This window comes from Teleopsis dalmanni, chromosome 2 (assembly GCF_002237135.1).
Source record: "Teleopsis dalmanni isolate 2A chromosome 2, ASM223713v2, whole genome shotgun sequence".
NCBI classification, from domain to species: Eukaryota; Metazoa; Arthropoda; class Insecta; order Diptera; family Diopsidae; genus Teleopsis; species Teleopsis dalmanni.
Genome location: NC_051847.1, coordinates 63,125,433 through 63,149,641, shown reverse-complemented (window position 1 = coordinate 63,149,641; position 24,209 = coordinate 63,125,433). Strand labels below are relative to the sequence as shown.

At 28.0% G+C, this 24,209-nt stretch overlaps 1 protein-coding gene across 1 annotated transcript in view; it reads left to right on the top strand.

Annotated features, from left to right (window-relative positions):
• Positions 1–22,776, top strand: part of LOC119674692 (helicase domino-like) — a 34,755-nt gene extending 11,979 nt beyond the window's left edge. Inside the window, exons 6-10 of the mRNA XM_038085848.1 lie at positions 8,662–8,701; positions 19,746–19,848; positions 20,159–20,308; positions 22,030–22,274; positions 22,346–22,776. Coding sequence (XP_037941776.1) covers positions 8,662–8,701; positions 19,746–19,848; positions 20,159–20,308; positions 22,030–22,274; positions 22,346–22,598 — 791 coding nt within the window. The 3' untranslated portion in view covers positions 22,599–22,776. The remainder of the gene's footprint in view (positions 1–8,661; positions 8,702–19,745; positions 19,849–20,158; positions 20,309–22,029; positions 22,275–22,345) is intronic.
• Positions 22,777–24,209: the final 1,433 nt, after the last annotated feature.

The window sequence follows — 24,209 nt, the reverse complement described above, 5'->3', positions numbered from 1 at the left end:
TGTAACGACACGGATTCGTCGTTTTAATTCTGCTGAGGTATTACTCAGTCGCGGTCCGGGTCGTTGCAATAAATTTGTTTATTGACTAGTTCGAAGCTGGTAAACCAATGAGTGGAAAGTAAAAGACCGTTTGTTTTTATTATTTTAAAATGTTATTTATTAAAAAAAAGATTATTTTAAATAACTTATTCTAGTCTTGATTCTACTCAGTAAGTTTTATCCAAAGACGTCAGAACATCAAAGGGTTTTTTCCAAATCTACGTAATTAGTTTCTAGCCAAAGACGTCAAAACATCAAAGGCGTTTATAAAGTCTATTCAATAATTTTTACCCAAAGACGTCAGAACATCAAAGGGTTTTTTTCCAAATCTACGTAATTAGTTTCTAGCCAAAGACGTCAAAACATCAAAGGCGTTATACAATCTACTCACAAGTTTCTACGAATTTATTTAGCCTTAGCGTCGAAACACTATAGGCTTCTAAAAGTGGACTTAGCGCTGGAGTAGTGATCTAATCACTTCGGTGTGCCGGTGCTAAGTGATCTTTCATATAAAATCTCCGCTATTTATATACGACACTTTGCTTTGCTTAATTGCACGCACAACCGCACAAGTATAATTCGCTGTCAGCTTTGTTATGCTTGTCGTGTGTGCGTATGTTCGCGGTTGGCTTTGTTTTGCTTGTCGTGTGTGCGTGTGTTCGCGGTTGGCTTTGTTTTGCTTGTCGTGTGTGCGTGTGTTCGCGGTTGGCTTTGTTTTGCGTGTCGTTTGTGCGTATGTTCGCGGTTGGCTTTGTTTATTTGTTTCAAATATATAAATCGAGTTTTATCCAGATGATTTTTAGTAAAAAATAATAAGTTTTATGTAGGGCGGAATTTGTACAAAATTCCGTCCTTACAATACTTTATGGGGTCTTCGTTATAACCTTCAATTATAATATAAAAATGTTGCCAAAACTAATATTTTATTCAATTTATTGTGTATATGGTATAAACACTTATCACGGTATTATTGCAAGAACTATGTAGTAATGTTATTCCGTACTCGTACATAATGTGATGTTGTTCATAGTTAACCATTTAATAATGTGTACCTCATACTTCAATAATCAATTTCATTGATGGTCTCACTGAAGAAAAGCATGTGAAGTATACAATAAGTACAATAAGAAATGCTTTTCTCTGAAACGCTAAAGTATCGCAAATGTCTAGAACCAAATTTGGTAAACATGGCGCCGTTTAATAATATTGCCGCACCTCCATTTTCATTAGAGCTGATACGATTATGACAGACAGCATCATTTCGTGCTCGTGCTACATTCAATTGAATTCATTACTTGTCACAAATGGAAAAGATTCTGCACGCACTTTTTTGGGAAACAGAATGCGGCATATCAAACAACGGTAACATTTTGTTGGAACACTGGCACGAGCCTTTTGCGGCAAGATTTGCGGCCGGTGTTGAGGCTGAGGCCGGCGCTGTGCTCGCTGTTAATGGAGTCTATTCGCTTTTCAATCACGTTCCAATTATAATTTATTTCTTGGTACTTGCACAACTCATAAATGAATTCTTTATTCAATTAAATAAATGTTTAGATGGTTTGTGCGTACATGAAACTACTCAAGTACAATTTAGCTATTGAATCTAAATAAATTTTTCCAGGAACATTTCCTAGTTAGTTTATTCTTCTCCACCTATTCTATTTAATGATTTAACTTTTTTCCTTAACAAAAGAATCTTGAATTCAGCAGTTGATGTAGTTGGTGAAATAAACATTTTCTATTACTCTCTGGGGTACTACAATACTCAATGAGCTTTGACATAATTCCTTAAGGAATTTAAGTTGTACAATAATTCCTGAAAGTGGGAAAAAGTTTGATGTGAGTTATACTGTAATATATATATCATGTATATATATTATATATTATTATATACTTTATGTTGTTATTATTATATATTATATTAAAATTTATTTTAACCGAGCTTAAGGTCGGTTTTTGTCAACACACAAACCTCCTGAGCATCTTAGGACCCCTTCACTGTTGACAATATAAATTCGAAGTTGTGAAACACTTTGTTTATTTAGGAACCAGCTTAAACACCAAAAATAACGTCAGCCTAGAGATTCAACGAAGAATCACTATTGTCCTCAAATGTTACTTCGGGTTAAGTATGCAATTGACAAATAAAGCACTCTCTCGACAAACAGAAATCATGCTCTACAAATCTCTTATCATGCCTGTTCTGCTGTAGGTGTGATGCAGAAGCTTGGACAATTACCAACAGTGATGAGAAGGTGTTAGGAGCATTCGAGAGAAAAATTTTTCGGAAAATCCATGGTCCCTTACGTGTTGGCGACGAGTATCGAATTAGATGGAACTATGAGCTGTATGAGCTATACTGCGACATTGGCATAGATAGTTAAGCGCATAAAAATTCAGCGGCTTCGCTGACTTGGTCATGTGGTGCGAATGAAAGAAAGTGCTCCAGCTAGAAAGGTGCTTAATTTGGTACCCGCAGGTGGAAAACGTAGTAGAGTACATCCGCATCTTCGGCGGAAGGACCAGGTGATCAATGATTTGGAGGCGCACAGTACTATCAACTGGCGACCGCAAGCAACTGTTCGGGCTAATTGCGGAGGCTACTCGACACGGCCTAGGACGACTCACGTCTGTAAAGGGCAACTAAGTATGTAAGTAAGTAAGTACGGTCGGTTATTTAACACTTTATTTTTGTATAAAAAATATTTTTAAAAGCAAATTAAAAATGTAAACAAAAAGTAGTAAATGTTACCTATTAACAATTTAAGTGTTAAATAACTGCCCTAGAGCTCGGCTAAATTAAAATATTAGATAATATTTTAAAATAAATTTAGGTAGGTTATCTAAGTTAAGAATACTTTATAGTTTATAATAATAAGATCAGGTGTTGTGAAGTTTGGAATATACCTGAGTTACTGATCCCAACTTCTGTAAACCAGATAAGTCCTGAAAATCTACTCATCTTAAGTGTGTTAAAATACGACTAATCGGTATTGAAACAAGAAAGTATAATTTTGGATATTTGTTCCAGTTTTCAGTACGTAAAATTTAAATATTTAAACTTTTATTTATTAAGCTATTAAAAAGATAAGTTATTAAAACTGTCTTTTTAATATTTATTTTGTATAACGAATGAAATAATAAAATTTAATTGCACTTTGCAGATCATGCATACGTCTTTAGTATGTCAGACTACAATTCATTTCTACTAATACATACTTACATATATACACTATGTATTCGTAATATAAATGAATAGCATTACTGCATACTATATGCATAGGTTTTTCAGTTTTAGTACTGTTCGATGTTTTCATTGATTTCTTCAGGCAAAATATAATCATTTTTGTTTTTCTTCATTATTTAGAAACGCCTCTACATTAACTGTCAATCAACAAAGTGACAGTAAAAAAGTTATAAATAAGTGCAAAAACATTAGTTGCATATTAGATTTTTATGAACCCCACTTCACATAGTAATTCTCTGCTGTTGCTACATTGAATATTTCACCAACTAAGCAACCGGTTCACTGGGCCACTACTCCATATCGTTGATCTATGCTTCCATATTAGAAACTAACTTGCATGTGTTTTTAAAAACTATTGATTCTTGGCAAAGCAATTAATGTCATTTCACTAGGAAAATATTTACCTAAACTTGCAAATAAATATCATATCAACAACAAACTGCACTATTAAAAATTAGTCCAAGCATAAGATTTATATTTAATATTATATATAAAAAAATTAAAATTATAGTTCTAATAATATATTGCTATTCATTTGATTGCAAACTTCTTGAAATAAAAATTGTAGATGTGCTTAAAATCTTAAATTTCATTCTACATTACTCAACAACAAGAGTTGTTGAATCTACAAGCACTATATAAGTTAAGTTAGGTTAGGTTATACTGGCCATCCAAAGAGGATCCCCTTAGCCCTATTGACTTATTGGCTACCATATAATGAAAAACCTGGGGTTTAAAACCACCTAAAACCTTGGCGAAGCTTAGTCAATTTTTAGACAAGATATAGCTTACTTAATGGCGATTCATTCCGCATGAAAAATACTACAATAATCCGAAAGCCTATAGTAGGAATTTTTTTTCAGTCCCTCTGAGAAAACTTCACTGTCTACACCACTACGTATTTTGGATCCGTCAGTAGAAATGGTTAGAAATACACCACACCAAATATTTCCTTTTTGTCATTCTACCATACATTGGTTACCGGGATCAAATCTTGCTTGCAGCTGCATTAATGATGGATGCTTAACCGTATTTTTTTTGAGGTGTTCATATATTAATCCTAGTAATGATGTTAAGATATTCATATTAAGACAATATATATCATTAGAGTGTATTCGTAATATACTCCATAATGAAAATAAAATACTATACTTAACTTTAAATGAAATTTTGTATAATTTTTTGTTATTTTCCCATATACGAATATGTACATATCACTTTCGGGCACAATACTAAAATACACTTTTCTATTCGATTTACTTTTTGCAGTGTACAGAATCGAACATTAAATAAACGATTTGTTTTAAATGTATTTATGTGAATATGTATGTATCAAAGTAAATAGTAGCAAACTGCACTTTGTTTTTACATTATTTTTATTAAATTTATGCATCTCATAGGTTTATGTTTTTCAAAATGTCCAATTGTCTGAAGTGTTTATTTTCTAATTTAATAAAAAAAGCTAATTCAATAAATTAAGTAGGGAAAACTATTACGAAAACAAAATATTGGAAATATTGTAATAATTGACGACAAGGAAATGCCCTACACAAAATTGTGTTTATTCTTAAATACACAATATTTGACGAAGACATAATATAAAAACCTTATTAAATTATTAACAAATTGACGACAAGGAAATACCCTACACAAAATTGTGTTTCCTCTTAAATACACAATATTTGACGAAGACATAATATAAAAACCTTATTAAATTATTAACAAAACTATTTCACTTAAGAATTGATTTAAGCTTAATAAACTTATACCATGTTTCCACTGTGCTAAAATAATTCTTGTTAATTAAATTAAGACTTCATCGTTTCCACTGGCATAAGTTGATTTATGCATGTGAAAGAGTTTTTATATGTCATATTTTGCAATGTTCCATTCGACATATTTGGTATAATTTTTCTTCATTTATTCTTACCGTAATCAAATAAACTGTTTTAATGAAGGAATGGGTTTTGCTATACTCGTATCTTCCTATCATAAGATATTTTCATATTTTCGAACCTCAGAATAAGTGAATCGTGCTTGTTGTAAACTAATGTTTAATCAAAAATCCCTTGTCCTGATATGGCTCCAGCCTTAGTTTTCTTCTTTCAAAACTCAAATTACCACTTGAAGGCACCCGTTTTCAATTAGTTGATGACATAAAACAGAATTTATGGCAAGTGCTAAAGTTTATTCCAAAAAATGAGTTTAAAAAGTTTTTTAGTGATTGGGTTGAGTGGCGAAATGTGTTATTCGAAAACAATAATATAAATTTTGAGGAGTAATACATATTTTTGTGTCATAATATTAATAATTGCAAAACATATTGAATATTTTATCTTGAGATATATTTTTGAAATTCTGGTGCCAATGATAAAAAAAATATGTCTTTTATTAAAGCATTATCTGTGGGAGCGGGTCCTGTCTTGCTAAATTCCTGTTGTCATTTTCGAAAGTGCGAAATTCTCTTGGTCCTGTTACGAGATCATAGCAAAGAATAATCAAAGAAAATTAATGAAGCTACACACAAGACGATACAAGGACAATTTAATGAAATTAATTCTAACCGAAAACATTTCTCAATTACGGGTAACAGTTTGTGGTGTATTACATATGATTTCATTACTCTACATAGAATATTATACTGTATTCAATATCTCGATTTTCTTATAATGCAGGGAAAGAGACTTTAGGATCCCTTGAAACCATATGTGTTCTGCACATGATAAGACGAACTGATATCTGTTAAGTGATATTTTATCATCCATCTGTTTGTATGTAAATATATAACTGAATAAATCTTCAACTAACTGAGCTAGTGAAATTGAACTTTGCATAGCAACTTCAGTGAATCCATACAGACTGGATCTGCAACAAAATAAACATTAAAAATTGAAAATATTTTCAAAAACGAGTATATGTGTAGACTGGAAAAATCTATATGCAACTGTATCTGAAATATGCAATTACTGACGTAAAGTATCGTGCTTTAACTATCTGTATGAAGGGTATGGATATTTGAATAAAGCCATTCTTTTCCTATATTATATTGGAGTCATATTGAAGTCGTATATATTATCGAGTATAATCGACTATATAATTAGGTTTAATATTGATATATATTTTACATGTAAATGTAACTGATCTGACATAACTACTGCCTCATGTAGGGTGAGGTGATAAAAATAAAGCGATATCAATCAAATAAGTAAAATATGCTCAAATCATTGACAACTTATAAGGAAGTAAATGTATAAATATTTTTTATTTATTACTATTTTTACATTAATTTTACTTTTGGCACTGAATGTCATAAAGTCTTAAAGTGTGGCTGAGCACAATTAAAATTCTGTGCAGTACGTAGAGATGTGCGAACTAATAGCAGAAAATATGAATACGAATTAGTTTGTAATTATATTTGCATATATAAATAATACTCGTAATATTAAAATGCACATGTAACAAGAAAAACACAAACTTGTAGCTATCGAAACACTGGGGGGAGAAGGTGACCGTATTTACCACACACATTGTGAATTTAATGCGTTAAGATTTACAATTTATTCCTGATTGATATTTACAATATAAAATACTGTCAAGCGAATGTTGATATCACGTCAAATAATTTTATAACGGTACATCCTTGAGATCCACTTTGATTTTGAAAGCATGTTATACTTCCGTATATATGTCACCTTAACGCATTTAAAACCCTCTTCGAACCTTTTATGTTAACTTAACCCATTTCAAACCCTCTTCAAACCTTTAATTAATAACAAAATGTGGTCTTTGAAATCATTTAGAAAGTTAGACCTAAACGCTTTCATCACCTTCTCACAACTTTGAGATAATTTCTTGAAATAATTATTGGGTCTTTTACCATAGTAAAATAATCGACATTGAATCGTACTCTATATAGGGTTAAATGCGATCTTTCTCAATAAGATAGTTTAATGAGTTCTTAAGATGATCCAACTTACACATGTCTGCATAACGTAAATGACTCCAGTTTTATGTTTAACTAAACATACCTCTGATATATATTGTCATGAAACTCTGCGATGATCACCTAAAAGTATATATCAAGCCACCATTTTGTTGAAGCCAAAGACTATCAAGTGCATGTTCATAGAAAGTCATTGAAAGTGACGCTTGGGATTTTTGGCAGCGACTAAATACTTGTAAAGAATAAGTCTTCCATTATCAACAAGTCCATTATTAACAATGAATAATAGTCTTCTTCAACATTAGTTTCAATCGTAGAAATATAACTCTGCATTCCGCTTATGATATAATTCAGTATTATTGTCATTATGCTTGGAAAAGTTTCACTGCAATATAAAGATATATTATCCCTCATTTATGGACTTAGAGGATATCTGACCTTTCTCAAAGGTCAAATATCCCAGTATATTGTGGTATTGAATGTATTTCATAGTTTTATTTGTTCTTCGATATGAGATGTACATGTAGACACTTCTTTTGTTTATAAATCAGTGCTGGGAACACTTTAGACTCCTCTTTTAAAGTACCAAGAGTTGAAATTCAGTCACTAATAAAGTTAATTTTAACATCCATCTTTATATACACTATTCCTTTTAATTTCTTATTTTATTTTATTAAATATTTATTTTTTTTTTTGTTTAAATTTTACTTTTTGTGTTAGTCTCACTTATTAAGGTAAATAAAAATTTATATAAAATTATTAAACCCATATCAGAGATGTTGCTAGAGTTGGACTTAAGTAACTGAGGTCCTTCTCAAAAATATATCAAAATAAAACATAAATAAAACGAATGTTAGTTTTTTCTTGCCGAAAGTTACGCGTCCTTATGACGAAAAGAAACTATTTCAAAGTTAGACGGATTCGAAATGCTAAGAAAAGACAAAGACAAAACTTTTAATTAATTTAATGAAATTTGGCTGACCATACATGCTGTTTTGAGTATTGCCGAGTATTCATTATCAGTGGTCTTGGGAAATATTCAAATTTCTTTTTAATTAGTTTAAGAAAATAAATGTAAAATGTTATTCATCTCATCAATATTACCTCTTTTGGGCTATGACAAAAATGCATGTTATGTAGAGCGTCACAGAAATATAAAATATAATAATTTTAAAATATAATAAAATAATTTGATACTAAAAGATACAAATGTTGATATTTGTATCTGCTTTGCCTAAGTGACGAGGCATAAATAGCGTCGGATTTATAGAATATATATTAATATTCGATATATCTATTATTTGCCCCAAAAAATATATATATGAGATGGCCATATTACCGAATAAACGTAGTCGTTGCCGAAATACTATTCTGAAAATCTTCTCTTATCTTCTATATTCATTATTGAATGAATACATGCTTTTTAATATAGTAAGCGACCCAGTAGGCTATGGATTTGTTGAAATTGAAAAGTAAAATTCAATTTCAAATATTTTGAGTTTTTTAATTGAACTAAAGAAAATGTTTCCGATTTTGGCTTGTAGAAAAGTTGATTAAAATTTTGTTATTATTGCTAGTTATTAGTATTTCTATCCATTAGCAAGGTGTGAAGTCTATTGCTAAAGTTTTATTAGACGTGACGTACACAAAATGCTTTATACAAGCATTAATGAAACTTTATATTTCAAAAACCAAAATGAATAAAAATAGGCCCAAATTCAAAATCATGAAACTTTATATTTTAGAAACCAGAACTATTAAAATATAAGCATATACTCGAAACTAATACATTCACGTCTACATATTAGGGCTACAGATTCAGCCTATGGGGTGCGGTTCTAACCTGTAAGGCTTGACTAATACTATATTACTGAATAGACATAAACGATGTCCATTGAATTTAATTTCATACACCACATAATATTTTATTGTACATATGAGCTCCATAGCTTGCCAAGATATAAGTCATTCTTGAATTTATATCCAATATTTTTCCCTTAAAAGAAAGAAAAACAAATAAAGTAAATCATTTAATTCATAATTTATCATTAAAGCAGCAATAAACATAAAAACCAAAGCTACCCTCAGCGACACTTACAAAACTGTTGCCAAAAAATTTAAAGACTGGGTTGGTTGTTGAGTTCCATGAAGTACTAAACTTCGCCTGTTTACGAGTGAAGCTCATTATTTAAATGACAAATGGTGAAAATCATGCAAATATTGTCCAAAACACAAAAACAAATATCAAAGCTACACATTTTTTTCTTCTCCCTCAAATTATTTGTGCTTGAGTACAATTTTTTATCTTCAATTTAATCTATATAGACATCTACGACATCTTCATATACGAGTGCGAGTACTTAAATATGTATTTGCATAGTCATATAGATACTACTTAAGGCAGTAAGGCATGAGTACAATAATAGAGATATAGTTATGACTGAAATATGTTTCCCTCTTGAAATGAAAGTAAAACGCCTTCATTATTTTCTTACACCCTTACTCTTTTTTTGAAAGGATTTGTATGCAACACATATAAAGGACACATATAAATATGTATGTCTTCTAGAGAATGGGCCAAAGGAGGTTATGAAAATTTGCTGCCTCTGCATAATTTCTTCGGATTAAAAAACAAATAGTCCTAGTCGCTTGTGTTTATTATATTTCCTACTCCTTTCATTTGGTCATAAATATTTTCAAGGATAATAGTATAAATTACAGCTATAAGAAATTATTTAACAGCAAACGACCTACACTTAAATTATAAAATATTGAAATGCATTTTCATTATTTTCTGTAAATTATCTCAGTTAATAAAAAACAGTATTTAAAATGAATAAACTGTAAATTTTCTTATATGAATATTTATAATTTATTTTTGTAAATTGGGCAGTGACAATATACAGGGTACGACCTTAACACCTCTTCTAAAATAAAGAGTTATTTCCTTGGTTTAAGAAACGAAATAATCGTGCGGATATAATTATTATTATTAAATTTTTATACTCATTATCATGGAGGTATAGAGTGTCCAAAAAATATATATCACTATCTATAGCCGAAAAAATCTTCAATACCTCAAATAACTTGAAACATGTACCAATTTTCGTTTAGCCTGCTTTAATTTGATAATAGGTCAAGGTTAAATGGGTTCAAAAATTATGATGGCTCAGAATCAATTTATTTAAGTAACGCATCTGTTTGAAAAACTTTCCATTGTCAGTAATGACAATAATCAATAATATCATTTATTCAGGTATTTTTCTCTAGGGGTCTTCATATTCGAGAGCATGGAAAAGTACATCAAAAGTTTTGTTGTATAACTGAAGAAATTGTTTAATTTTTTGAATGTTCACATTGTTCTCTATGTTCACGACTCTATTATCCAAGTGATCACAGACGCTATTAAGTACACACTCGTTTCATCATATCATGTGAATATTTATGGCGCCAGAACTTACCTTCTATCATCCATTATTTACCTATAATCCATTTTTGAAGTGGGCAACCCACTATTTTTTCGAGAAAAATGCAGAAGAAAGTAAGTGCCTCTGCATCTTACATATTTCTAATATATATTCTGCCCAATTATAATAAACCCCGATAATATTTTAATATGTTTATGATTGAAATTTGAAGTTTCTAATGTCACATCGTAATTTCAGTGGATAATATGTAATATTTATTTAGAAAATATTTATTTTCGAGACGGGAATATAACTAACTGTAGTTAAGGCAACTAACTACTTCATCTATTAATCTATATCACATGGGTGTGTGTACTTATCTTAACTTTATTTCGTCTTATCACCATTATAACATTGCTATGATATGTTTTTAAACATACTTTTTTCTATTGTGAAGATTAATATATATTTTATAATAATTGGATCTAATCACCTACACGTATTTTAAAGACGGTTTCTTGAACACACATTTCTTTCATATACGATTATACTACTAAAGTAGAGAGTATGCTAATTATATACTTTGTTGTTATTGTGTACTAATAACAATCTTTCCTAATACATCAATTTATAATTTTCTTGACTGAAATAATATTATTATATACCCATAATTAATAGAGTATCATGAAAGATATAGCTGTTATAAATATATTCCCTAAACATTCACAAGTAATAAACTTAGACATCCTTTACATGAGAAATTTGTATTATTATATAACATCATCGTTCATAGTTACACAAAGCTTCATTGACAGTCTTTCTCTAGCATTCACCGTTAATTACCTTAATTTTTCCAATTTAGGATATTAACAACTCTTTACTCTGCTTCTGTTTCATGTAGATTACGATCTTTCTTTTATTGTAGAGCCTTCTTGTTTTCATATCACATTTTTTATGTATACTGACATCTGGCTTTCGGATAACGTGCCCAATCAATTTTAAGGAATACATTGTGTTTAAACAAAAAATATGATAGTTTTATTGCTAGACAGTTACCCTACCTCGGTGATGTCATTTTTCAGTTATTTTTCTGAACTCTGGGCTTTCATGAATTTCCTGCGTATTTTCTCTTAACGATTGTCGTCGTATAACTTCAGATTTATGTTCACACTTGATAGCCGTTTGTTGAAAATTAACTATCTTTTAGTAGATACATGTATTTTAATAGATATATACTTCGATATAAAATCACTCAAATTGATAATGATTAATTCGGTGAAAAAATACCATCCTTCTATTAAGTAACATTTGCGAAAAAACCTACCCTTAGGTTTGTCATTACTATGATCTAAAATTAGTTATTTATGAATAACAAATATGGTAATATTAGATTTTAAATACATTTAAATCCATTAATTTATTTTTTATCCAGTAAATTTATTAACTGGCCATATAACTATTACGGATATATTTATTCGAAATTTTTTAAAAAAATTAATGTGTTTTATTGTCCGAAGAAAATTGGTATCCTATCAAAACTTATACGGCTATGTAAAATGACATTAAGCATCACTATTAACTCCTTTAGAATTGAGAAGCTCTCCAAATAGTTTAACACCATGTGACGCTTAGGCAGGGTGATATCTTAAAGCTAATGTTGGAAACGATAACCTAAGCAACCAGTGGCGAGGCTAGACCAGCTCTGGACGTCGGCGACATAAAAATTTTGAGGCTCCTTTCATTACCAAGTTAAAAAAGTAAATAGTTTACATTCACTAATATGACGCAACATGTATAAAAGTATGTATTGCTGATCAAATTAAAATAAATACCAATTAAAATAAACGAATTATCCTACTATTAGCCTTACTCAATTTTTTTTTAAATCATACCATAATTTCCACCATCTGCTATTTTCACTTCAATTGATAGAATTGCCAATGCAGATAGTCTCTGTTAGCTAATTATACATCTCAAATAGATCTTCATCAATTTTAACTTTGAGGAGTTTCTTTCAGTAGAAGCTATACTAACTGGAACTGTGAGCATGATTCCGGTTAATATATAAATATTTGAATATACTTCCTTTAAATTCTTTTCTTTAATATACCCGACGAGTTGTTTTATATCGTTCATTGAGTCTAGTAAGTGATTTTAAAACCAACAGTTCCTCATACAGTTCAGTAGGTCGAATTATACTTAGAAAGCATTACAATGCTTGAGAAGGTCTTTGCTTGGTATACTTTTTATATGATTAATGTCTTATATGAAACCAAATTGTTCAAAATATTCACTAAGTACTTTGAATCGGCAGTTAGTAGCTATTTGCGAGGCCCCTGTAGGCGTGAGACCGTCAGCGGTCTAGCGCCGCCACTGCGAGCAATAGATTTCAGCCGTACTGACACAATATTTTATAAAAATGTGATCAGTTTTTAAATTTATACTTTCGAAGTTCTTTATCAAATTATTACCTAAAACAATTATAAACCTTTCTTTGGAACTTTTTCACAAATATGAATGAAATATATATATATTACTTATTAATAAATGACAAATCAAAATGAGGATCTCTGTTTCTCTAAAGATAATTACTAACGTATCAAATGTAATGAATTACAATAGTCATTCAGAATTTTGAATTTATATTTGCAAACAAATGATACTGCAACTGATGGTCACTATAAGAGTTATAATTTATAATTTCTGAATATTTTACTTCACTATGACTTCTGTACTGTATTTGTTTGCAAAATAAATAAATATCTTAAAATATAATTCTAGTTCCTTACAAAAATAAAAAAAATAAAAATTCTGTAAAATTAGACTTAGAGTTATAAAAGTTCGACTGTATATATAATATACATAATATATATAAAATACATAATATATGTAATATACATAATATACTTAATGTATATAATATACATAATATATATAATACATATAATATATATAATATGCATAATGTACATAATATATATAATACACATAATACGCAGTCATACAAACACACAAGCATACAAACATACAAGCATTCAAACAGACAAAACATACAAACGTACATACATAACAAATATATATAATATATTAATAAAAGGCCACAAGGCCATAGGTTACACACCCATGACATAAAGCATTTCCTTCAACTGACAAAACAAGTAGCATATTTTCGAGGGATTATTTGTAATAAAATGGTTTGCAACTTGGCTATATTGCAATTGAAAAACTCTACTTCGAATATTTTGCATGCTGTAGTTGTTATTGGCATGTAGTCATGTAGTCATGTTGTGCGCACATGTTGACGATATTGGAATATTTTTAATTTATCATTACTTTATTTGTTTAATTTATTTATTTTTTATTGATTTGTTTTTGTAATTTAACACGCGTAACTTTTTAATTAATTAAGTTTTTATTACTAAGTATTTTTTTTTTGTTTAATATTATTTCTTTAAACAATTATAAGCCACGAGTGATTAGCCAGTCAGCCCAGCCGCTCCTCAAGTATCCATCCATTGGCAGAATGGAATGGTGACAACAACCTGACAGCGACAAAAGTTGTTGTACCACCTAAAAGTCACTTTGTATAATAATAGAAATTGTTTATTCATTTTATGATTTTTGTTATTTTTCAATTTTTTTCTCCATTTATTCTTTATCTATCTATAAACAAGACGATTTGCATATTCATAAGATTGAAAACAGTTCTGAACTGACAAGTACGAGTGTGAATATGTGAATAGTCTTCAGCGACTTAGCCGAATTTGATTAATCTCGCTAACTCTCATCTTCCATTCACGCGGGCCTCACGATGTGAGTGTGTTTGCAGGTGTCTCGTGCAGTTTACAAAAGAAATGTTGTCAAGACGTAGAATTATGTACGCGTCAAAATCGGGTATACTCGCACAGCGAAAAAAAAACACTTTATGTAAATAAGACGACAGATCAGTTTAAGGAGAGACAAACTGGCAGATACAAGATGTGAAGTTAATTAATAATAAAATATTAACTGTTTTTTTAATTTTTTTATTTATACTTTTATTAGCATTTATTTATTTGTAATGCTAAGCACTCCCAGTTGCTTTCGACCGCAAAAGTTTAATTTAAATGTATAAAATATAAATAAAATAAAATAAAAATAACAATTATGAAATCGGAAAATAAAAGAATCGTAGTGCTGTTCTAAACAAATCGGCATGTTAAGTTTACCGATTAGTTATATATATTAAGTAAATCATTTCACTTTTAAAAAACCCCCGAAAAGAATTCATTAAAAGCATATAAATTTAATTAAAAAGTCGACCTGTGAATGGATTAATTTTTCACCAAATTCTCTTAACAGGTTATTTTAGTTGATAAAAGTCTTTGACTTTGTTTCCACCTAACCATTAAAATAAATATATAGGTAGATTGTACTGTAAAAACCCGGTAATTTCTAAGATTTGCCAACTCATGATGGTAAAAGTTCGTATAAATTTTTTTAATTCGGAATTTTATGAAAATATACAATTAAATGACCGCTGCAATAATTTTAATTTATTGTCATTTTTTTTTTAATGGGAAACTTCCAGATTACAAACATATAATTAATTAAAGATTTCATAAAAACGTACGTCCATTTTTAATTAGAGATGAATCGATGATTTTCAAAGAAATTCCGCCAAGTCATCTGAAATAGGTTTTGTTCTTAAATCTATAATTTGAATGCACAGGATATTGATATAATGGTGGCTTATCATAAATCAGATCAATAAAATAAATTTGTTTATTGATTTTTCATTAATTTTTGTCCAAAAATACAACTATTATTTAATTGTTATTAGTCTTAATCATAATATTGCCTATATTCCTTCTACAATATTTAAAAAAAATTAAAAATTAAGTTCATCGAAGCCCAATATCTTTCACATCAATAGTTATGTTTTGCAAATCAATTATTAACTACTAAAAAATATTTTTTCTACCCTAACAAGAAGCTCTATATCAATACGACATAGGTGGGCGATGCCTCAAAATGAAGAAAGAAACTATTAAACAATATTTTTTCTACCATCACAAGAAACTCTTTAATCAATACCACATAGGTGGACAAGGCCTTGAAATTAAGAAAGAAACAAAAAAAAACTGGTTGGAAGAAGAGATCCATACTTAATATTAACCAATTTATGAGGTTTTAATGAAAAGTTTATCTGAGAAAAACCTTTAATTATAATATTCTCAACATCTCAAGATAACTATGTAATTGTACACAGAATCCTTATATACCATTCATTTGACTAAGGCAATGACTAATTTAGGATACCATGTACTCCATTCTTTATTAACGAAAATTTCAAACCATATATTTATGAACATAAGATCAGTTTTAGCAAAGTATGAGTAAGGAGTATATAATATAATCAAGCAAATTTTTTACTTAATTTACCCATATTAACATACAGACAAAAAATTAAGAGATTATTAATAGACAACAGGTAGACAAACAGTCAAAAAATGGAAAGGCTGGACAGATAGATCAAAATTGTTTAATTGATTCGTTTGTTCTTTAGAGATATTTTAATAAATTTTCTGTACTTTTCTTTTCCATTAACTTTAAGTGGAGTTTAGAATCTGAACAAGACAATTAATATAAATTATATGCCTGTTCGAAATTAAGTATATATAAATGTGAAACGAGCTGATTGATACAAGGGACGGATGTCTTTTATAATCTATTTAGTTAGCAATGAATACCATTTGTATTTTTTGATTTCGTATTATACAACTGATGGATTTGCTCAACTCTGCAAACAATATTTTAAATGTCATACATCCAGATTTAGATGCAATGCTCCAGACTCCTTTAATAAAGTCTGGTTGCGGCGATGCAGTCCCATAAATACCACTACTGTCTAACGTCTAATAATATTAAACTGTGTCTTTGTAGTCATTTCTATCAATGGTTATTACTTTTTCCTGCAGATTTTTGAGAAAATTAACTTCAAATATTAGAATTATCGCTATATTTAGAAATAAATATACCATATTATTAACCTTTACTGGTATGTAGGGTACAAAAAGAGTGATCAGAAAGCAAACGATTTATATTTTACAAAATATATTTAACTGATGATTTTAATTTTTTGTATATGTTCAGAGATTTCGTGTATATGAAAAATATTACACACCGATATTTAACTGGAACGTGTGCTAAACTTTAGCATTCACCATTAAAAGTCCAAAATAGGTCTTTTATTAATTAAGATAGGAAAATTTTAACAATTGAACGTAAATTTTAAGACTAAATTTACTTCGGAATTTTATAGATACTGCACACCATATATCTCTGCATAATAAAATCTATATTTGTTATGTTTGGTCTAAATATTTGGTAATTTATCTACTAACAATTGCCATAACAAAAATTATTAAATAAATAGTTTATTTTCTTTCAAGATCTATAATAATGTACTAGTGAAGAACTTGAAAAATAATTCATTATTATTCTGAGCTTTTAACATTTATTTATTTTTTTTTAAATATTCTTAATCAATTTTTAATCCATTTAATTTTTCAACACTTTAATCTTTAATATAAAATATAATTTATTAAAAAAAATAAACATTTCAAAAAAAAAGTCATCACTTCCATTTTTTTATTTTACTTTCGATCACTTAATCCTTATGGATTCTTAAAATAAAGTCGTATATATATATATTTGTTGAAGTACTGATGGACCATTTATCAATAATAATTCAAGAAATAATTGATTTATTAGAAATAATTCAAAAAAAAATATTGAAATACAGTCTAACAGTCTAACAAGCTAATCCAATTATCTAACAATGTAATTATGTATTTCAAAAAGATCTGAAAGTTCGACTTGCTTGTGAAATAATTCGAATGATTTTATACAGTATTTTCTGATTTGTGTCTTTTTAAATATAGAAAGTTAAAAGCAGAATTTTCGGTTTACGGTCTTTTCGAGAATTTTTGGTTTCGGAAAAGGTTTACACATTCTGTTAATCCCATATGTATAAAGAACGCTCTGAAAGTCCAGTTAAAAATAATGAACAACTTATGTTATAAGATCGTTCAGAGATCAAATTTATTGAACTCGACCCTTCATGAGCATTTGAAATGCCCAGGGTTAATCTCAAAATACGACATATATATTCCTTACGCTCTTACACAAAGAAATTTGTTTTTGTGTTTTGTAAAAGTCAAGAAAGTGATCCATTTTTGAAAATAAATATCATTAAAGAGAGTAGTGATTATTGTCTACAATAATTTTAAACTTTCAAAATCAACAAATTATAAAGATGAACCAGCTTAAAGCACTACGAACGTAGATATTCCCCCCCAAAAAAAGTTGATACTATTTGTTTAGTTGGATTTTAAAGACATCATTATTTGAGTTACTACCAGACAACTTCATGATCAATTTTAAAAGGTATTGTCATTATCTGGGCATATTCAATAATACACTTAAACAGAAAAGTCAAAAATTGTTCAATAGAAAGGCTGCACTGTTCCACTAAGATAATATGTTATGAGATGTTTTACAAGTTTAGTAAAAAGAATCAAAAACTTTTATAATTTGGATAAAAAATATTGCCATAACCACAACATTCTCCACATCTGGTACAATTTTATTTCTTTCGGTCTCTATACAAAATTGTAGATGGCAAAAGTATTGCTTTTAATTTAAATGAAATTAAGAATGGACTTGAGTTTTTTAATAGGTTGTAAGATATTAATATACGAAGCATAAACTATAAAAAATATTTTGAAAAAATAAGGTTTTCTAGAAAAATTTTTGAAAGTTTTTCAATTTTGTGGTATATTACTCTTTGAATCTATTTCAGTCAAAATTGATTTTAAATATCGAATTAAAAAAATGTCTAATGGACTTAAAAATCGTGATTAAATTAAAATATTTGATTTAACTGTTTTTCTTCCTAGACTATTTTTTTTTAAGCTCAAGGAATCCCCTCCTGTATATGGTATATTATGATTTGTAAGAAAACAATCTGTACATTGATATTTAACATAAGCAATACATGTTGTAAATAATATATCATAAAAGTAATGGGATGACATCAGGTATTAATTGTGTAAAACACACAATTTTTTTTTAAATAAGTGGAAAATGGGTTTCTGAATAAGTAAGTTTTCCTCTTAACCGCTAGCTATACATTATTGCCAAATTGGAATAGTGTCATTATTTAATATCATGTGTTTCTTTAAAAAAAAAAATAAGATTAATAAGATTTAATAATGTTTAATATTTAAAAAACATAAGAAACACACTGTCTTCAATGGATTGTAAATCATGACAATCTAAATTAACCCTATTTATATATGACGTATGGTTAATACTTAAAATATTCCAACAGTATTTGTTGTTAGTTAGTCTGAACCACAACTTCGGCAACAGTCTTTGAAAGCAGCCCTATCCGGTCGACATATCGTATTAGTACCCAATAAAAATATTTAAAGCTCTTCATATTAATTATGAATATTTTAATAATAAATTAATAGTTATTTACTATAACTATCAATGATTAGTTTAATACAAAATATAAGTAAGCTATCTCGTATCTTTACAATTCATAACATAAAACAATGTTGTGTGTAAAATTGATTGGACGTAACAATTTTTTATGTTATTTATGTGTAATTTCCGAACATCGATAAATTTATATTCTCCCCCAATATTTAAATATTTTTTGTTTATTTATATATAAAAATTTTTTCTTATTTTTTTAATTAAGTGCTTCTAAACTTGTTCTTATACACTAATCTTCGATTCAACTAGTTTTAGAAAGCCTTGTTAGATTATCAAAGCTCTTGCGCTCTTCATTCTGTATTAGTCGGTTGACAGGCACACTTACCTACCGTTCGCTGTTAACCAGGGAAAGTGCTATATTATTTAATTTTTATTATCAATTTGGTTTTTAATGAATTAAATTTTGTCATAAAATTGCTATAACACGCGTTGACTATAAAAGCGGTTCGGAGAACTCACCGTACAGCATTAAATAAATATATTAAAATTTAAAAAGTCATTTAATACTTATTAAAAATTTTATTAATATTTTTAAAATGTTGCAAATGATATTGTTAAGTTTTTTATTAATAAATTTTGTGGGGGCGGAGAAGGATTATTCATGGTGTGATCCTGAACTCTGTCAAGATGGCTTAAAACATATTGCCTGTCGGACAACTGGAGTAAGTATTTTAGATTTTTCTTATAATTAAACAAAAAAATCTTAACGAAACTGGGTTACAAAATGATTATATTAATAATAAACTAAAGTTGTTTAATTATAATAATTTTTTCCATTCGTTCAATGATTTATCAAATTATTAACTATTATATTATATATTTCAATTTACTCCTACACATTGAATTAATATTATTTTAATATTCCTTAATAATTTATTTACTTATTAAATATTGTATAATATATAATAATTTTAATTATTATATATATATAATATATAATATTATATCTGTCTCTTTATATCACTATTTTAGGCATTCCATCGGCGTTGTAAACCAGACTCTGTAGATGTGGATGTATCGGCATATAAATCTGTCTTCGTACATGAACACAATAAGCGTCGAAATTTTATTGCTCTGGGTTTACTACCTGGATATTATCCAGCTTCGAGGATGGCAACAATGGTAAGTTAATGACCAATATATATAATAAATAAATTTTTAATTCATAATTAATGAAATGAATTAATTTATAATTTTTATTAAAAACAAAAGTGAAAGTATTTATAGAATAATTAAAATTCATACTTTTAATTAAAGAACCTGTAAAACCTTATTTAATTTATTCAAAATTAAATATATTCAACAAAATAAGGTCTGAAACCTTGAAGGTGAGGACATTATTTGACATATCAATAGCCTCCGAGTTAGCTTAGGATACTTTCGTAAAGTATTTCTTTAGGAAACATAATGATACTTTCCTGAACAATGCTAAGCTAGAATACTTTCGGGAAGTATAACAAAACAACAGTCATAGGTCGCGGTGTACTATAACTTCTTTAACCTCTTGTAATACACACTTCATTTAAATTCTTAATAGCACAATAAATGTCATAAAAGGAGTAGTATCGAGTAATAAATTTAAATCATATAACAAAAAAAATAAATAATAAAATAAATATAAATACATTTATAAATAATATATTATTTAAATAATAACTATATTATTTAATTAATATAAATAATAATAAATAATTATAAATAATTGAAAATAAGTAAAAGTAACTATAAATAATTGTTAATAACTATTAATATTTATAAATAATTGCAAACATTTATAAATAATTATAAATATTTTTAAATAAATATAAAAAATTAAAATTAGTTATAATAAATAGGTATAAATCATAACGAATAATTAAAAAAAATTATAAATAACTATAAAAATTTATAAATAATTATAAAGAGTTATAAAAATTTATATAAAAATAAAAGTAATAAATTTTTAAAAAATTTTTTGGTTTTTAAAAGATTTTATTATATTAGAATTATTATTTATTTATATTAATATTAAATTATTATTTTTAATATTAACTTAATTCTCACTACTATCTCTCATTGATTATTTCAGACATTAATCCTTATTATGTCTCACATATATATATATATGTTGTAATTTTTGATTTGAATGTTATTATCTGTTTATAGAACTTTATGATAAATACAACATAATTATAATGTTGAAGTCAATTCAGATAAAAAATTTAATCAACTATAATATTTAATCAACTAGTATATTTGGATATCTAAATTACAATACCACTTCGAATTTCTCATTATATACCGATATCTGGAGTTAGACCTTTATATTATATATGTTTGCTAGTCGCAAAATTAGTCTAGTAATATCTAGTAATCTAATTTCGTAGATAAAAATTTTTTTAAACGACATTTCAATTTTAAAGTTATGAAAAACTTCAGCTTCTATACCATAATTATTGTAAATTTACATTATAACCAGGTTGAGTTAATTAATTAGCTTATAATTTTAATTTTAATAATTATATGTACATTTTACTACTTGTACATATTATGTTAATGTATTAAAATACTATTAATAATATTAAAAAATAAAATTAATAGATAATATAACAATATAAATTCATCGCAATTTTGAAATAAATATATAATTATTTAAAAAGCTGAAAATTAATCAACAACACATTTAAAATATATTTATTGTATATCATAAATATCATAAACTGAAAACTATGTATCTCTCGCAATACTCTCTGCCTATTAACATTTTCATAATTTCAAATAACTGGAAGCTATGGTTTTTATAAAGAACATTTATATAGTATTATGATGAACAAATAAACTCCTTCACAATAACAATTTCTCAGGTTTGGGATGATGAATTGCAATACCTTTCATCGTTAAATGTACGTACTTGCATACTGGATCACGATGATTGTCATAACACATACAGATTTAAGAACTCTGGTCAAAATCTTGTTGCAGTCTATAGAGATCGTTCACCCTTTGTGAATGTAACAAGTCTAATAGAACAATCTCTAAATCTTTGGTTTGATGAGTATCCACTTATAGACAGTACATATATAGACTCATTTAAAGTCACCAAATACTTGTAAGTTATTTTAATTTCTATCAAAAAAAAAACAAAAATTATTTACATAAACAAAAAATATTAAATTATAGCGAAGACTATGGACATTTTGCCGAAATGGTTGTTGATCGAAATACTCATGTTGGTTGCTCCATTATGCGTTTTACACGGCCGGACTATCCCATCGTTTATATATATCATATTGTTTGCAATTATGGTTCAATTTATGCGCTTGAGACGCCGGTCTACACAATTGGCTACCCTGCTTCCAGATGTAAAACCGGAAAAAATCCGCACTACCCAGGACTGTGTTCGGTCAAAGAGCAAATTAATCCAAATTATTAGCACAAATTGTACAAATGTATTCCTTTATTTTCGTTGGTATTAATAAATTTAAATAGGTATTTTTAGAATTAATACACTACATGACTGGTTCATGAACACTCTTTGAAAATATTGTGTGTTATGTATTTTTGTTAATATATTAAAGAATCAACTGCACAACATCTTGAAATTGTATCATCTATAGAATTTAAGCCGGTATATAATAAAAAAATTTATTTCAAATTAAATTTGCTCATATCTTCTACTGTGATCTTTATTGCTTTATAGATATTTTTGGTGTTTTGTTTTTATAACTCAAGAACTTCTGGTTGACTGTAATGCTATCCAAGAAAAAGCTACTAGAATTACAAAAATCATAGAATAGTTTTATTACTAGTAATAAGATGACGATGATGCTCATCATCATATTTAAAAAAAATATCAATAAAAGTAATTGATATTCAATTTATAAATTATTCTGAGCTTTATAAGGCTGTGAAAATTTTTGTTGCGGTTGGATTCAGATTCAATACTCTGAAGCATTGGTTCGGTTAAAAAACCGGTTTATTTAGCTTTCGCCATCGGTTCAAAATTTGCGAGCCAATGGTTCGGTTCAATTACTTTTAAACTTCGGAGGTTCCTGTTTAAAACCAGTTCGGCTAAGAGCCAGTTCACGTTCGGTTTTATAAAAGTAGGCTTAAATCATTTGTTTTTTTTTTGTGTATATCAATATTAATAACCAATCGATTGGTACTTTATTTATATCTGCAAACATATGATAATAGAAAATATTTTTTGAAATTTGGCTAACCATACAACGCTGTTTCGAGTATTGTCAAGTACTCATCATCAGTGGTCTTAGGAAATAATCGAATTTTAATTAGTTTATAGTCCGTTTATAATTTGTTTTGGACTGCAAGTGCCAGGCTTAGAACTCGTACCTGTCAAAGTAGAAGGGGTACTAAGCAGAGCTTAATCAAAAAATCGATTTTGGGATACATGAGTGTACTATTGTAATTTAAAGAAAAAAATTAAATATATATATACAGTACTTCATATTTTTTTTACATATTTATATATTATTATATTGAATCTATTTGAGCCAGTGCACTTGAGCACTTTTACTCTCTTTTAATTGCGAGGTATCTTCAAAACCCCTCTTTACGCCTTGACTGAATTATTGTTTATCACTTCATCAGACAAAGCAGACCTCAGATCTGTTATAAATATTTTGTTGTTTTTGATTATACTTGCTATAAGCTATATACTGAAGAAACATATCTTTGGCATTGATTAGATGACTTAACAATGTTATAATTTTTATAACATAAGATTATGGAAAATATCAATTATTACGCAAATTAGCTAACATATTAAATAAATTACAAAAAATTAAATATCTGTTAGTAACAAATACAAAAACAAAAAAGTTAGCTTTAGCCCCCGAAGTTTCAATACTTAGTCTACAGGGTTGGGAAATAAACGAACAGATGTTGTACTTACGACGGCTCTGCATTCCTTGCTACAATCAATTTAGACACGATTAACAAAGATTAAATATAAATGCTGTAAGAAAGCATAAATATGATTTAAACTCATATGTTCATGTTTAAAAAAAGGCACTCTTTATGT